This window comes from Plecotus auritus, assembly GCF_963455305.1.
Source record: "Plecotus auritus genome assembly, chromosome: 8".
Taxonomy (NCBI): domain Eukaryota; kingdom Metazoa; phylum Chordata; class Mammalia; order Chiroptera; family Vespertilionidae; genus Plecotus; species Plecotus auritus.
In genome coordinates, this window is record NC_137782.1 from 28,696,412 (window position 1) to 28,712,705 (window position 16,294).

General features: G+C 48.4%; 1 protein-coding gene across 2 annotated transcripts in view; it reads right to left on the reverse strand.

Annotated features, from left to right (window-relative positions):
* PREX1 (phosphatidylinositol-3,4,5-trisphosphate dependent Rac exchange factor 1) overlaps window positions 1-16,294 on the reverse strand; it is a 182,157-nt gene that overhangs the window by 77,369 nt on the left and 88,494 nt on the right. For both annotated transcript variants that reach the window (XM_080683357.1, XM_080683356.1), the window contains exons 4-5: window positions 15,973-16,077; window positions 7,504-7,605 (exon numbers count right to left, since the gene is read on the reverse strand). In XM_080683357.1, coding sequence (XP_080539483.1) covers window positions 7,504-7,605; window positions 15,973-16,077 — 207 coding nt within the window. The remainder of the gene's footprint in view (window positions 1-7,503; window positions 7,606-15,972; window positions 16,078-16,294) is intronic.

Here is a 16,294-nt window from a genome sequence, read left to right on the forward strand (position 1 = left end):
CTATATGTGTGACCTTAGGTAAGTCCTCCCCCGTTTCTGAGCCTAGGTCTCCTGGCTCTGCAATGCAGGATTGGAGCAAAGCCCAGGACATAAACCAGGCCCCGCAGGCCAAATGCTATAGCCAGCCTCTCTCAGCAAAGCAGAAGCGCTGGCCACTCCGGGCCTGTGTTTCCACCTAACACTAACAATTGGCCTGACTGGCAGCCACCCCCTTAGATAGGACAAGTGCTCTAGAGTTGGCCACGTTACCATCCCACTGAGTTCTATCTAATCTACTCACATCTTGTACATGATGGTGGTGGCAGTAGCTATAAATTCCAATACAGAAAAAGTAAAATAAAAAGGAATAAAAAAAAAAGAGTAAACAAACAAAAAAACACCCACACTAAAATTATGCAAAATAAAGCAAGAAAGGGTGAAGAAAAGAAAACAAATAAAAATAGAAAAGAAAAGTGGTATAAATAAATTCAACTGTATCAATAAATACAATAAGTATAAGTCTCCAGTTAGAAGATAGGGATTGACAGATAAGATTTTAAAATTCTAACTGTGTGTAGTTTACAAAAGAAGTACCTAAACCCTAAGGATAGAGAATGGTTGGTAGTAAAAGGATAAAACAAAATATATCATGAAAATACTAATTTTAAAAACTACTATAGTTCTATGAATATGGGCAAAATGAACTTTTAAGACAAAAAAATAGCTAATACTAAGCACTTAGAAGCGCTTTACAGTATTATTTCACTTAGTCTTCACAATAACCATGGCCAAGACACTATCTGATAGAGGAGGAAACTCAGGGACAGAGAACTTAAGTCTCTTCTCAAAGAAACTACACTAATAAGTGCAGGAACTGGAATAAAAAATAAATAAAAATCACTACAATATTAGAGTAGCTAACATTTACCAAGCATGACTATCTACCTAGTCATATGCAGTGTTCTCATGAGTTTTCTCATGCATTGTCTTTGCAGTAAGCCTGGGAGGCAACTACCATCCACATTTTGCAGATGACGCAATGGAGGCACAGAGAGGTTAAGCAACTTGTACTTGGTCACACAGCTAAGAGGTTGAGCTAGAGCCACACAGATCGTGGCAGAAAGCAGAATGTAGGCAGGACTCCCAGGGAAGGAGATCTGGGAAGGCTACTTGGAAGGTCGGATATACAAGCTTGGCTTTGAAAGGAGGAAAGCAGGTCTCTCGCCCTCAAAGGGGAGGCTTCCGTTCCTTGAGCTATTGTTGCTCACCACACAGGAAAGAACCTGAATTGCGGCTGATGCAGGTTGAGATGCTGGAACAGCCTTAGGCAAGGTGTCAGTTCACAACCCAAAAGGCAGGATGGAGGGTGGGCACTGTGGTTGGGGGAGGATGGGAGCTTGGGCAGGGAAGACCACAGTGCAGAGACCTCTGACTTCCTGGGCCTTCTCAGCAAGACGGTGACAGTGCCAGATCCCTGGCAGATGGAGGGCCCATTTCATAACATCAGAGTCAGACGAGAACTCCAAAGAGATGACACAAGTATCCAGGATAATATAGAAAACCTTGGCAAAAAATACGAAAACAACTACCCAATTGAAAATGGGCTAATGATGAAGAGGCAGTTCTCATAAAATGCACCCCCCACCACGGCTACCAACATAGTCCAGCCATCTCCTACCTGGATCACTGAGGTCGACTCCCCTCTGGTCTCCCACCATAGTCCATTCTCCACATACAACTAGAGGGATCCTGTGGGACCTAAGTCATATCTTGTCCCTCCTCTGCTCAGAGAAGATGTTCCCATGGCACCCACCTCACTCAGAGAAGACAAAGACCCTACAACGACCCACAAGGCCGTGCATATGCTGGCCCCATCACCTCTCTAACCTCACTCCCCCACTTTCTACCTCATATCTCTGGCCTCCTTGCTGCTCCTCAGACACATTCCTACCTCAGGGCCTTTGCACTGCCTGTTCCCTCTGGCTGGAAGATTCTTCCCCAAGGTACCTTCCTCAATTCTTTCTGGTCTTTCCTCAAAAGTCCCTTCTCAATCCATCACTCTTAGCTTGATACATTTCTCTCCATAGCACCCATTCCACTTAAACAAACATATACTATTCATTTGTTGTCTGCCTCCCCGCAGCAGAACATCAGAACACAGAGGTAGGGGTTTGGGCAGTTTTTCTCACTTTGTATCTCCAGCACCTCGTACAATGCCTGACACATACTAGTTGCTGAATAAAGAGTTGGTGAATGAATACATGGCTTCAAAACCCCTGGACACTGTACCACCAAGTGTGGCTCTCTCTTGGAGGTAATCAGGAAGACTACAAGGGATCTGCTAAGTAACGTCCCCAGTGCCCAGAATGGCACCTAGCACGCAGCAGGTGCCTCCTAATCACTCATTAGATGACTGTAGAAATGTCATCCTATTGTTGCCAACTGTTCCTGAATCCAGAACTGAAGACTTCCATGTGAAAGCTCCTGATTTCCAAACGCCAACTTGATTTAAAACTTGTCAAACATCTGGGGGCCAAACCGGCCACCCCGTCTGTTTGGGACAGCTGCTGCAGTGTGTGTGTGTGTGTGTGTGTGTGTGTGTGTGTGTGTGTGTGTGTGTGTGTGTGTGTGTGTCAGGTTGCTGTGTGCAGAATGGCTGCTCAGGGTATAGCAAGGGGGCCTGCACAGTCTCCTGTGTCTTCTCTATCTTCCACGCCCTTCTATGGGTAATGCAGCTCTCACCACGCTCAGAAGTTACCTCTGTCTCCTTGACCATAGCAGTGTGGCGCCCCTGGAGATGGATGTAGCCCATCACTAAGGAGGTATTGGCCTCAATGCTTGGTGCAGGAGGATGGCTGGGAAAGGGAAGTTTCCCAGAGCACGGGATGTGTGCTAATCACAGCTCTCCAAAGGATTTTAGGTGGCACACCAGAAAACTTTGTGTGTGTGGGGAGGGGAGCCAACAGGACTCCCTAATGGACTAGATATGGGGTGGATCAGAAATAACTCCCAGGTTTGTCCTGAGCAACCAGAAAGAAGAGAGACCAGCCCGGGCAGTGTGGCTCAGTTGTTGAGCATCACCCCATGTTTTATCGGTTTGACTCCCAGTCAGGGCACATGTCCAGGTTGCGGGCTTGATCCCCAGTAGGGGACGTGCATGAGGCAGCCAATCAATGTTTCTATCTCTCTCTCTCCCTGTCCCTTCCTCTCTCTCTCTCTCTAAAAAATCAATACAAATGTATTTTTGAAAAAAGAAGAGAAGCCATTTACAGAGATGGGGATGAGGAAGTAGGATGGGAGAGAAGACAGGTCTCGGGGAAGGGGAGAGCCAAGCATTTGGTTTGCGACATGTTAGGTAGGAGATGCCTGCTAGACATCCAAGCGGAGAAGCTGCGTGGGCCCGAGAAAAGTCCCGCCGAGGTTAAGGGAAAGATCCATGCTGGAAGTCAGTGGCACAGAGATGGAGTTTAAAGCCATGGGAATGTCCGCACAAAAATCTGTAGGTTCATGTTCATAATAGCACCATTCGTAATAGCCAGAAAGTGTGAAGCCAAATGCCCATCAACAGATGAATGGATAAACAAACCATGGTTTATCCACACAGTGGAATATTACTGTGCCATAAAAAGGAATGGAATTGTGAGCCATGCTACAACGTGGATGAGCCTGAAAACACTGTGCTAAGTAAAAGAAACCGGACACAAAAGGTTAGATATAATGATTCCCTTTATGTGAAATGTGCAGAATGGGCAATCCGTAGAGACAGGAAGTGGGTGGTTGCCAGGAGCTGGGGGGAGAGGAGGGAAAAGGGAAGTGACTGCTAATGGGTCCAGAGTTCCTTTTGGGAGGGATGATGAAAATATTTCTAAAATTATGGTGATGGTTGCACAACTTCTGAATATACTTTAATAAAATAAGAAAAGCCAGAGTAAATAAGGCCTCCAGGAGCAAGTCTAGATAGAGTCAAGGCCCAAGGACTGAGGCCTGGGGCCCACCTATGCTTAGAAGTCTAGAAGGTGAGGAACCAGCAAAGGACACTGAAGGGGTTAGAGAGGCAGAAGGCAAAGGGGAACAGAGGGACTGGAGCGCCGGCTGCCCCCTTTAGACAGATGTGCCCTCCAAGTTGCCCCCTGTCTGCCTCGCTTGCTCCCATTAGGCAGCCGGCAGGTCCTGGGGGCGGGGGGGTGGGGGGCAGTGGGTGGTCCAAGACTGAGCCCTGTGAATCCTGAGCCACACCAGCCGCTGGTGCACAGTTAGTGCCCCAATGAGCTCTGTGCATCAGCTGGAAACAGCTAAAAGGGTCGGTGACAGTCTGTCTCGCCGCGGCACCTGCCATTTGAGCACCAGGGCATTACCCCAAACCTGAATCATTTCCCTGGAACTGCCGATGGAAAACTCAACAAACCCTGAAAATGCCAACTGTCTATGCCGGGTCTGGGTTGAAGGCTGAAATAGAATGTTCCGGCTATTCTTAGGCAATGTTCAAGTTCAGCTTTTTGGGGCTGTTCCCAAAGAGGCTTTCATTCTCGCCTTTTCCCTCTTCCCTCTTCCCACCCAGGCTCCTCAATCCTGCTCGCCTACTTAATTCAAGTTCAGCTCAAACCAGGGTCTCAGAAGGCCACAGGGACATCTGTGAGGGCGTCAGAACCAGAGGGGCCGGAGGGGAGGACTGTCCCCCCGCTCATGGGATTGTCTTTTATAACCCACTGGAAAATGTGACAGAAAGGAGGAACTCAGGAGGGGTATGAAGAATTCCCCTCAGTCCCAGCTGTTTTCTGATGCGACATTTCAGCTGTGGGTGCCAAAGGCCGGACACACTGAGCAATTCGGTCGGGCGGGCAGCATGGCATGGGCCCACAGGAATCTGAGGTCCCGCTGGCTGGTCCCCCAGTGCTCTCTGAGCCTCGGATAAACACAGCTGGAGACAGAGGAAACTGAGCCTGTAAACAGCCATTTGGTCAGGAGAGCAAACCCACAGCCCGGCTTCAACCATTTCCTGTGGGCAGTTATTCCTCCATCAGCTGCTGGCCGGCTCTGTCCCTCTCTACTCTTCTGGGAATCCAGAACCCAGAAATCCTGCCAGACCAAACTGTGGCCCCTGGGGCTGAGCAGGCCTCAGAAATGCATGGGCCTCACAGAGAGAGCTGGAGTCCACCCATACACACAGGTCCAGCCCCACTGGTTGTTAAAATACATTACAGAAACTGCCATTCCAAGTGCATGCTGGGATCCCAGACTTTCCCAAGATCCAGAAATCGAGGGGTTAATTAACACCTAGGGAACCTCAGCTGGTGGTTCTTCTCATGGGTCAAATGTTTAAGGTTTTGAAAACCAGGAAAGGAGGAGCAGACCAGTCACTGAACCATGACACACAGGGTCACTGACCTTCCCAGACTCCCCACATAGGGAACTGAGATCAGCGTGCCCAACACCCAGCACTTTGGCAGCCTTAGCACCTCAAAGTGCTTCTCCACAGGCTGTGGAGCCGATAGGGGAATTCTAGAATCCACAAATCATGGCTCTGCTTCCTTACCCAACGTGTGGCCTCGAGCAGGCCCCTTCCTTTCTCTGTGCCTCAGTTGCCTCATCTCTAAAATGGGGCTAATCAAAGTGGCTACCTCATCGAGTTGCTCTAAGAAATAAGCAAATAAGGGTCTAATCATCATAACAACCTTATTAATCCAAACTATGTATTACAGATGAGAAACTGAGGCATGGAAAAGTGACTGGCCCAAGATCACACAGCTAGTAAAAGGCAGAGCTGGGGTTCAAACCCAGGCAGCCTGTGGCTGCCAAGTGTGGCTCTAATCCAGGGGTCAGCAAACATTTTCTGTGAAGGTCCAGATAGTAAATATTTTAGGCTTTGCTGGCCACATCCGGTCTCTGTCACACAGTCTTCTTTGTTTTAGGGTTTTGTTTTGTTTTTACAACCCTTTAAAAAATGTAAACACCACTTTTAGCTCATGGGTTGTACACAAACAGGCCATGGGCTAGATGTGACCCATGAGCCACAGTTTTGCTAGCCCCTGCCTTAAGCCAGTACAGAACACTCTCTTTAAATGCTGGCAATTAACTCACATATGGAAGACACACCGCACAGACCAAATAAAGAGCACTGGCAAAAGTCCAATTCAGTCCACAGGCTACCAATTTGCAAGGTCCACGTGGAGCTCCTCCTGCACCAAGCTGAAGAGCTGAGCTACGTATGACATTGCCAACATCCCCCTGGGATCCAAGCAGCTACAAGAGCCACTGCAGAAAGTCCTTTTAAGATCCCGGGAAGAGAAAAACCACAGCAGGCCAGAGGAGGTGAGGGGACAGCGGTGGCCCACCTCCCACAGCTGCACACAGTACAGGCTTGTGTTCACAGGCAGAGATGATGGCCCCAGGGTCTGATTGGGCTCAGAGGCTCAAGTGTCACCCACCTTATCCAGCAGAAAGTCAAGTCCAAGAATTCCCTAGTACTTTTCCCCTCCCCTCTCCCTTCCAGTTCATGGAGCAAGGATGCACATGGCCCCAGGCATGTGCATGAGGCACCACCAGCCAAATTAATCCACCAGCAAAGACTCCAGGAACAGCTGTCAGACTCAAGGCCTTGAGGATGGCGCCAAGGCAAGCTCAGGTCAATAGCCGCCACTTCCAAGGGCTGAAAACCCTGAGCTGAGAGCAGCAGATGGTGACAGAGCTATCCACCCAGCTGGAGATCTACCCAGAAGCTGACTCTAAAGCTGAGAATTAAGATTTCTTGGGTCCCCACACAAGCAGCAAATCTTCCCCTGGTCTTCTTGACCAAGACTAGGTCGAAGGTGGCTGGACAGCACAGGAAACAGCAGTATGTGGATCTATTTGCCCACCCTCTTCCACAAATAGCCCAGATTTTGGTGAGGAGGGTCCAGTCTGTCCCTGTCGCGGGGCTTTTAGCCTATGGGACAGTGATTGGTGAGAGGTTGGAGCACCTGACAAAAATCTAAGCCAATTAGAGATCCCTTGCTCAGGGTGATTGGTTCAGGTATGAAGCATCTGACCCCAATCAGAACACAATATTGCCTTGCTCACTGCCATTGGACCATGTCTTAGCCAATCAGAGCCTAACCCTGCCCAGTTAATAGTGATTGGGGTAAAGTCCAAGTCCAAGCATATAGAAGGAGGAGAAATAGCACAAGCAAAGGCTTCATGTCATTGATTCAAGTAAAAGCACGTGACTCAGGCCCAATCATTCAGAATATCACGTTCTCCTGGCCACAGGTGGCCAAAGCCTGAATCACCCTCAGGACTTTTGTCAGAGCTACTGGAAGAGAGGGTGTAAGGCCAGAGTAACTATAGCCCTCTGTGACCACACTGAAAATAAAGCTGAACAGTCAAAAGCAGAACTGAGCAAGGGAGAAAGAGGCAGGGTCCTGGTGGGATCCAGCCTACCCCAGACTTCTCAGCTACTTGAACTAACAAGTTTTATTTTGTGATTAAGCCAATCAGAGCCAATCTGTCACTTCGAACATGGTGAAAGGAGTGGGGTGCTACTCTCACCTTGAGGAGGAGGGGGTACTTGCAGATCCTCTGAATCGGAGACAGCAGGTAGCCCTCCAGAGGGATGTCCGTGGTCTTCCGGCCGCCCAGAAGCATGCAGCTCTGCAAAAGGACAGCACACCGTCATTAAAACTCGCCAAGGACAACAAAAGGATTGGGCCACCCTCAAACAGCTATGGGGTAGCACTCTCAAAACGCAACTACATACTGTAGAAGCAATTTAGCATCACCTAGGAGAGATGGAAATGTGCATACAGTGTGGGGCAAAAGTAGGTTTACAGTTGTTTGTGTGGAAAATAATACAATAATCCTATATAATAAAAGGCTAATATGCAAATTGACCAAACGACAGAATGACCGGTCACTATGACACACACTGACCACCAGGGGGCAGATGCTCAATGCAGGAGCTGCCCCCTGGTGGTCAGTGCACTCCCACAGGGGGAGCGCCGCTTGGCCAGAAGCCAAGCTCATGGCTGGCGAGCACAGCGGCAGTGGCAGGAGCCTCTCCCGCCTCCATGGCAGCGCTAAGGATGTCTGACTGCTGGCTTAGGCCTGCTTCCCGTGGGGACATCCCCCGAGAGCTCCTGGACTGCAAGAGGGCACAGGCTGGGCTGAGGGACCCCCCCCCCCCAGAGCACGAATTTCGTGCACCGAGCCCCTAGTTAATAAATAATAATACAAGAATAAACTCTGTATTTCGCACACTCACAACTGTAAACCTAGTCCCCTCACCCCCACCCTCACCCTCACCCCCTGTATTCTATAACCCAGCATAAGGCCTCCATCAGACATGAACCAAATCCTGCCCAGTCCCTATTGTGGTAATTAAAGTTTTATTGGAACACATCCATCTATTTACACATTGTCCATGACTGCTTTCAAGCGATCATGGCAGAACCGAGTCATTGTAACAGAGACCACAGAGTCACAAACCTAAAATATTTACTATCCGGCCTTTCACAGCCATGTTTGCCGATCCCTGGCCTAAGGAAGCTTTCACACCTACACACCAGGAGACAAGAACACGGGCTTCAAAACGGCCTTGTTTGGAGCAGCAAAACATGAGAAGCAACCTAATAAGAACAGAAAAATATGTCTGCAGGACACCTAAGCAGTAGTTCACTGCACCATGGTGACAATGGGGGGACTAAAGCAACCTTCAACTGTCACTGAAAAGGTTTTATATCTTTACCTGGCAGGTGAGGACTTGAGTGCTGCCGCAGAAATACCTGTGTTCTGGTTTGCAAAGTAAAGACTGCAACTCACCCCTCAGCTCCCAGCCACCTCCCTGCCCACCTCAGCCACCCACATCAGTATTTCCTTCATGCCAGCCCCCTTTCCTGTGTTCATTCTATCTCCCCTGCCTAAAATGCGTTACTCCTCCCAATAATAATAAACCTATTATTACCATCATCCATAGCTAACACTGACTGATAGCTTATGATGTGCCCAGAAGGTCCTTGACGGCTCTCATCCTGCCACCAACTTCCCTACGAGCTAACCACTATGATTATTGCCATTTCCCAGCTCAGGCAACTGAGGTTGGCAAGGGTAAGTGTTTCTCCTCAAAGTGAGCCAGGGGTGGGATCTCCACGCAGGCGGGCTGAAGAGCCTGGGCGTGGAACCATGATGCCGGCTACCCTTACCCCAAGCCCGGCATTCTTCAAGGCCAGCCCAGTCCCCCTCCACCCCCCCGCCGCCCCTGCTTCCAGGAAGCTTTCCCCATCTTCTCTCAATTCCCAAGACCCTTTCCTCCTGGCACCTCCACAGTAGGTCGTTTGTTCCATGTGGCTACAAACCACATGCAGAAATTTATCGTCCTTTCCCCTGGAGAGGTTCCTCTTGGAGCCAAGGGGGCTCCAACCTCAGCATCCGTGTTTTGGCTGCCAGGAATCATGAGTTTCATGTCTGTGGTCCCTCCACCATGCCCCTCACTGTCCTGGGTTACGAGGGCTGACAATGTGCCCAATAGATGCATGAATGAATAAATGGATGGATGAACTGATGCATGTGCGAACTGCCAGCACATGCAGCAATGAATGGGTCGGGTCTCAGCCTTCCTCCTCAACACCGCGCTAACAAATTCACAATGAAACAGACTCTTGGGAAAGGGATTCCCATCCTATCACTCGTTCATTCTGCGAATTCATGTCGTGTGCTTACTGTGTGCGGGCACTGTTCCAAGCACCGGGGGAACTTCCCACCAAGTCAGGTGAAAATGTGATCGGAGAACCTTTCCCATGTGCTCACCACACACTAGGCACTGTGCCTCATGCTTCACCTACCGGTCAAGTTCATCCTCACAGCCCTAGGATAGGCATGGGCCGTTCATGCTTATCCACAGATGGGGAAACTGGCACAGAGAGCCCAAATGACTGGTCCAAGACCACTGCCTTTCAGGAATCTTAAAGGCCCCCTCCTCAGAGAAGCAGAATCCCAGGGACCCCGGGGCCCTACTGTGGTGGGAGCTGCATGGCTCCCACCCCCACGTCCAACCCTGGCACAGATCAGGGGTCAGGGATGTGGCAGCTGGGAGATGCCAGGCCCCACACTGCTCACACTCAGGCCTTTGTCCTCAGAGCCAGAACTCCCCACAAGCTGCCCTGGTGATGTCAGCTCTGGGCAGAGAGAGGGGAGCCTGGGGGTGGGAAAGGGCTTTCCAGAAACCCCCAGGGTTTGGCCAAAGAAAGGCCTGTGTCTTTGTCCAGAATCAAGGAGTTTTCATAGGACTGTCACAGCCACCAACTAGACTTCTCCGAAACCCCCTAGATTGTTGTTTCACTTGGTTTTCTTTTTTAAGAATACGAGCAAACATACACAGAGCTACCATTCACTATTCTACGAAGATTACACTCCAGGCACTATGGGAAGAACTTTTGAAAATTATCCCTTTAAACCCTCCTAATTCACAGAATTGGTTCAGGTGGCATCGACTTCCTCAGCTTCCGCACCTTCCTTGGCAGCATGCCCCGCGCGGTCCTGGGTCCTCCTTTCTATCCATGCTCGTTCCCTGGCTGACCTCTCCCAGACCCATCGCCTTAACACCATCCCATCTACTGGTGTTCAGATTTATATCTCCAGACTGGCCCCTTCCTCCCCAAATCCCCACCTGGACGTCTCCAAATGGCCTTTTAAATTTTCCTCTCTTACCTGTTCCTAACCCAGCCTTTACCACCTCAGGAAACTTCAACTCTATTCTTCCAGTAGTTTGGGCCCAATAACCTGAAGCCATCTTTAACTCCTCTCGTTCAGTTACTCCCCAAAACCAACCACCCTGCAGATCCCTCAGCTGGACCCTCAAACTCCCTATGATTCCAACCACCCCTTGCATCACCACCACTGCCCCGTCCTGCCACCATCATCTGCCTGGACTGTTGCAGCAGCCCTGCAGTGGGGTGAATAGTGTCCCCGAAAATGCCACACCACCCCGAATCTCAGAAAGTGTCCTAATTTGGAAATAGGGTCATTAGGGATATGGCTAGTTAAATTAAGATGGGTTATACTAGATTAGAGTGGACCCTCATCTGACCCACGTCCTTATACGAAGAGGAGAGGGCAAGGGAACAAGGCCATATGAAGACAGAGGCAGAGACTGGAGTTACATGTCCACAAGCCAAGGGGCACCTGAGGCCCCAGAAGCTGGCAGAAGAAAGACAGGCCCCTCCCCTGGAGCCCCTGCAGGGGGCAGAGACCTGCCGGCACCGATCTCAGCCTCTGGCCTCCAGAGCTGTGAAAGATAAATTCTGTCGTTTAAACCCCCCAGTTTGTGGTCATTGTTAACGGCAGCCCGGGACACTTGCACCAGTTCCCCTGCGCCCTTTGCTTCCAGCCTCACACTGCCAGGCGGCAGACCTTTCAAAATGCAAATTAGTTCAAGTCACTCCTTTGCTCATAACCACCAAGGGCTTCCCATCCCACTCAGACTAAAACTGAATATTCTAAACTGCCACACGTTCCAACATGGAAAGATCTCGCAGACGTTATGCTGAGCACAGGAAGCCAGACACAAAAGCATCCTGCATGATTCCATTCGTGAAACATTCCTGAACAGGCAAGACTAACGTTTGGTGAGAGAAGGGAGCATAGTGGTTACCTCTGGATGCAGAGAGGGGCATGGTGGAGGAAGGACACAAGGAATCTTCTACAGTAAAGGAGATGTTCTAAATCTTTACCTCCAGCTATCACACGATCTCCTTCATTTGTGGAATATAATGAAAAACATAAACTGATGAACAAAAATAGAACCAGAGACATAGAAGCATCAAACAGACTGTCCAACCTATGAGGGAAGGAGGGGGATGAGGGAGTAAGAGATCAACCAAAGGACTTGTATGCATGCACATGAGCATAACCAATGGACACAGACAGTAGGGGGGTGAGGGCATGTGCTGGGGGTTGGGGGCGACTGGGGAGAGGTCAAATGGCGGAAAAAGGAGACTCATGTAATACTTTAAACAATAAAAAATTTTAAAAATAAAAATAAATCTTTACCTCTATGGTGGTTTCACGGGAGTACACATATGTAAATATTCATCATGCTGTGAGTATATTCACTGTATGTATGCTAGACTGCAGTAAAAAAAAAAAAAAGCTATGTAGAAATCTCAGATCCTCTCCATTGTCTAAATGCTCCTTCGTTCTCTGGCCTTACTTCCTTCCACTCTTCCTCTTATACTCTCCATTCCAGCAACCCTGACCTTCTTGCTCTTCTTCAAACACACTTCTACCTCAGGACCTTTGCACTTGCAGTTCCTCTACCTGGAAAGCTTTTCCCCCAGATACCCCTTGCCTCTCTCATACTTTATCCAGGTCTCTGCTGAAGTGTCACCTAAGACACTGTTTTCCAAAGACCAATCTAAAAGAGAGGCACCGCCCTAACCCCCCAAAACATCCTGTCGTCCTTAACTTACTTTATTTCCTGCAGAGAACAATGCCACATGACATTTAGGTCTCCCCTGCTTGAAGAGCCACTTCATGTCAGTAGGGACTTGGTCATTGTTGTATCCCCATACTTAGTATGATCCCTACCACGTGGTAGGTGCTCAATAAAAAGCTGTTGAATGAATGAATGAATGATCCCCACTTTACCGACAAGGAACTGAGGCACAGAAAGACAAAGTTCTCACCCCATCTTTCAACTAGTGCACAGCACATCACATCATGAATGGAAAACCAGATTCTGTGTGTTCCCAACGCCTGAATAGCCCATGATAGACATGAGATGGCACTTCTGCAGGTGGCCAAAAGCTGGGAGTTGCCAGCAAGGGGGGAGACAGATGGCATGTGTGCTGGCACCCACACGTCCTTCCCCCTCCCAAGCTGGCCTAGCCCAGCTGCTGCTAGGAAAGGGGCAGTATGGACCACTAAGAAGACTGCAAGAGAGAGGGGAAGGAAGGACAGAAAAATTGAGGCCCTTCCCTTCCCACATCCCCAGAAACACCTCCCTGCTTCCCAACACACAGCTGAGCCCAAGGGGACATCCCTGGAAGGTGGGCTCTGTGCCAGCATGCTAAGTGGTGCTACCTGAAACTCAAAAGGTCAGTCACAGAAACATGGTCATGTGTGTGGTCTTACGAGATAAGACTTTGTTTTTGCTTTTTGCCAAGACTCTTATGAATGTAAGTGCAAAACTGGAAACATAAAGACACAGCTATCAGCAATGATGAAAAGCGTTAGTCCGAATGCTTGAGACACTTGCGACAAAAGTGGACATCAGTCAACCAACCTGCCCTTCCTCAGATGCTCACTGGAAGTAGGCCAAGCAACGGGAACTTACAAGTGAAGGAAACACACATTTTGAATCAAAATTCTAGAAATACTTTGTTGGAGACTGTGCATTACGGAAAAGTGCATGCAAGAATTTTATGATATAGTTTAGCTCTCTGGACACATGGTTAACACTCCTTATGCCATGTCAGTTAACTGTTGTTCTTTTATTTTTTTTAAATATATTTTTTATTGATATTTTACAGAGAGGAAGGGAGAGGGATAGAGAGCTAGAAACATCGATGAGAGAGAAACATCGATCAGCTGCCTCCTGCACACCTCCCACTGGGGATGTGCCCACAACCAAGGCACATGCCCTTGACCGGAATCGAACCCGGGACCCTTCAGTCCGCAGGCCGACGCTCTATCCACTGAGCCAAACCGGTTTCGGCAACTGTTGTTCTTTTATTTGCTGAATTCTGTATGTGTTGTCAGGAAATAAAACAGTTTTGGGGGGTGGGGACTGGGACTGAATGACTAGGGGATTTAGAGGTGAAAGACCAGGATTCAAACCCCTGAGAAGCTCAATCATTTTCCAATATGCACTCTTAAAAAGTCGCTTAATATTTTGAAGTCATCAAAATCACCTTTTGCAAAGGCTTGAGGTGTCCCCTAACATAATCTTCCACAGCAACAGGATTTTCAACTAGGCACATAGCTGCCCAGAATAAAGCCTACATTTCCCAGCCTCCCTTGCAGCGAGGTGTGGGCATGTAACCAAGTATTGGCCAATGGAATGTGAGTGGAAGAGATGTGTGCTGCTACCTGTTGTACCCTTACAAGGAGAAAGGCAGTCCTTCCTTCCCACCCATCCTGCATCCCACTACCTGAATGTGGAAGTGGGAAGAGGTCTTTTTAGACCACGTTAATGAGGGCACACCCTACGGCCTTGGCCCCTGATACTGGAACCCCCAGACTGTCTACATCACGTTAACATGGGAGAGAAATAAATGCTTACGTTGTTTAAACCACTGTTAGTTGGGATGTCTGGAAATGTCACCAAGCACACATATCTTAACTCATACACAACAGTAGCTGGTAAAGCTCCAAGGAGATCACAAATGAGAACCCACTTTACACACCAGTGAAGCTCTCTGCAATGGTAGGAAAGACCGGCACGGGTGTCTAATGCTTTGCCTGATCAACATCCATTCCCAACTTACTTCCACAAGTACAAACTGTCCTTTATGGATCCACCACACCCTTAGGTCCTGTGATATATGGGAGTTGACCCCGCCCTCCAGCTCCAAAAGGGACCAATCAGAGCCCCAACCAATCCCTCTATCTACTGCAAGCTTGGCAAACTCGCACCCGAGGGCCGCATGCAGCCTACAACGAATATTTTTACGACCCAGCCAATATAACGGTAGGTAAGAAACGTCTTAATAAAAATTTCGTAACTTAATTTTTACAATATCCTGTTATACATAATTATTAATAACGAACTACAACGTTCGCTAATGACTGATTCCTCTAATCGTGTTGCATTCATTTCCCTTACGTGCCTTATGCGCAGGCGCACTGTTTTTTCTCCACTAATACCAGCAGCGAATATTTTAGCAACCGATTGCCACGTCATAAGTCTTGTACTGACTTGTTTGCTTTGTGCAACAAGAAATATTTTGCTTTCGGAGAACAAGAAAAATAGGTTTATTTGCATCACTCTTATTAATTTGTGCAGTTATTCAATGTCTGGTAGGTTAATGTTCAAGAAAACAATATTCATTTTTATTAAAATGTTCTATTATTTTATGTTAACGTTTACTCATTTATTTCAGCCCTTTGTATTCAGCATGTCTCTATCAAAAAAAAAACAAAAAACCTACGTTTCTATGAAAATTGAAGCTTTTGTTTTTTTGCGGACACATAAACTTAAACCTTGTTTATTTGGCCCAGTGTTAACCTTTGAGTTTGACATGCTTGATCTACAGCAACTGGTTCAGGGATAACCTCTGTAGCCAAGCGAAGCCAGTGAGCATCAGACTCAGGATTTTGGCCTTACTATTGGGCAAGAGGAATTATCTTTATCCTGGAGTTGCTCTGCTATGAGAGGGTATAAGTGTGGAGTTGCTGAAGGCCACACTGACACCACTTGAGGAGAGCTGCCTGGGAATGGAGCCAAGGCAGAGAAAAGCAGAGTCAAGAGACACATTCCTAATGACATCATTTGAACACCCAGATGCTGCTGTGCCTAAAGCCCTCTCTGGTCTTAATCTTCCCAGGAAAATGAACCAGTAAATTCTTTTCTTTTTTTTTTCCTTAAGCCAATTTTAACTGGATTTCTTTCACTTGTAATTAACCCAAATAATACAGTCATCTCTACCACTGGAACCACTCTCATTAGAATCACTGTTTTAGACTAGGAATTGGCAAACTTGGCCCTATGGCCAAATCCAGCCCTCTGCCTGTTTTTGTAAATAAAGTTTTATTGGAACATCGCCATGCCCATTTCTTTACATTTTATTTATGGCTGCTTTTATGTTAATACGGGGGCTGTATGACACACAAAGGCAAAAGTACGCACTCTCTGGCCCTTTACAGAAAGTGTTTGGCGATCCCTGTTTAGACAGATTACTCCGGCTGAGGAAGGGATCGGGCAGCACAGGCAGCATGGAGGTGGCAGCACGAAGCTCTCTTTTGCCTACGATGCACAAGGCTGAAGCAAACAGAAGAGAGGGGCAGGGGTGACGGGTCACTTACCAAGAGGAAGGCACGCACGGTGGGGATCTTGTTCAGTTCCACAAGCAGCCGCAGGGCCTTCTCGTGGTTGCTGCAATATTCCTCGTACACGCAGAACTTGTCCTTCTGCAAGACAAGGACAGAGCCTGAGACAGGTCTTGGCAGGCAGAGACACTCTGAAGTGTGCTGCCGACTAGGCCTGTGGGCCAGGGAGGAAAGGACCCTGAGAGCCTACAGAGCAGGCGGGATTTCAGGTACAGAGGCTCCCACTCACTGCAGGTCTCTCAGCCTCTACTTCTGCACCAGTTCTGCACCCATAGCCTGGGTAACCTTTCTGGCAGCA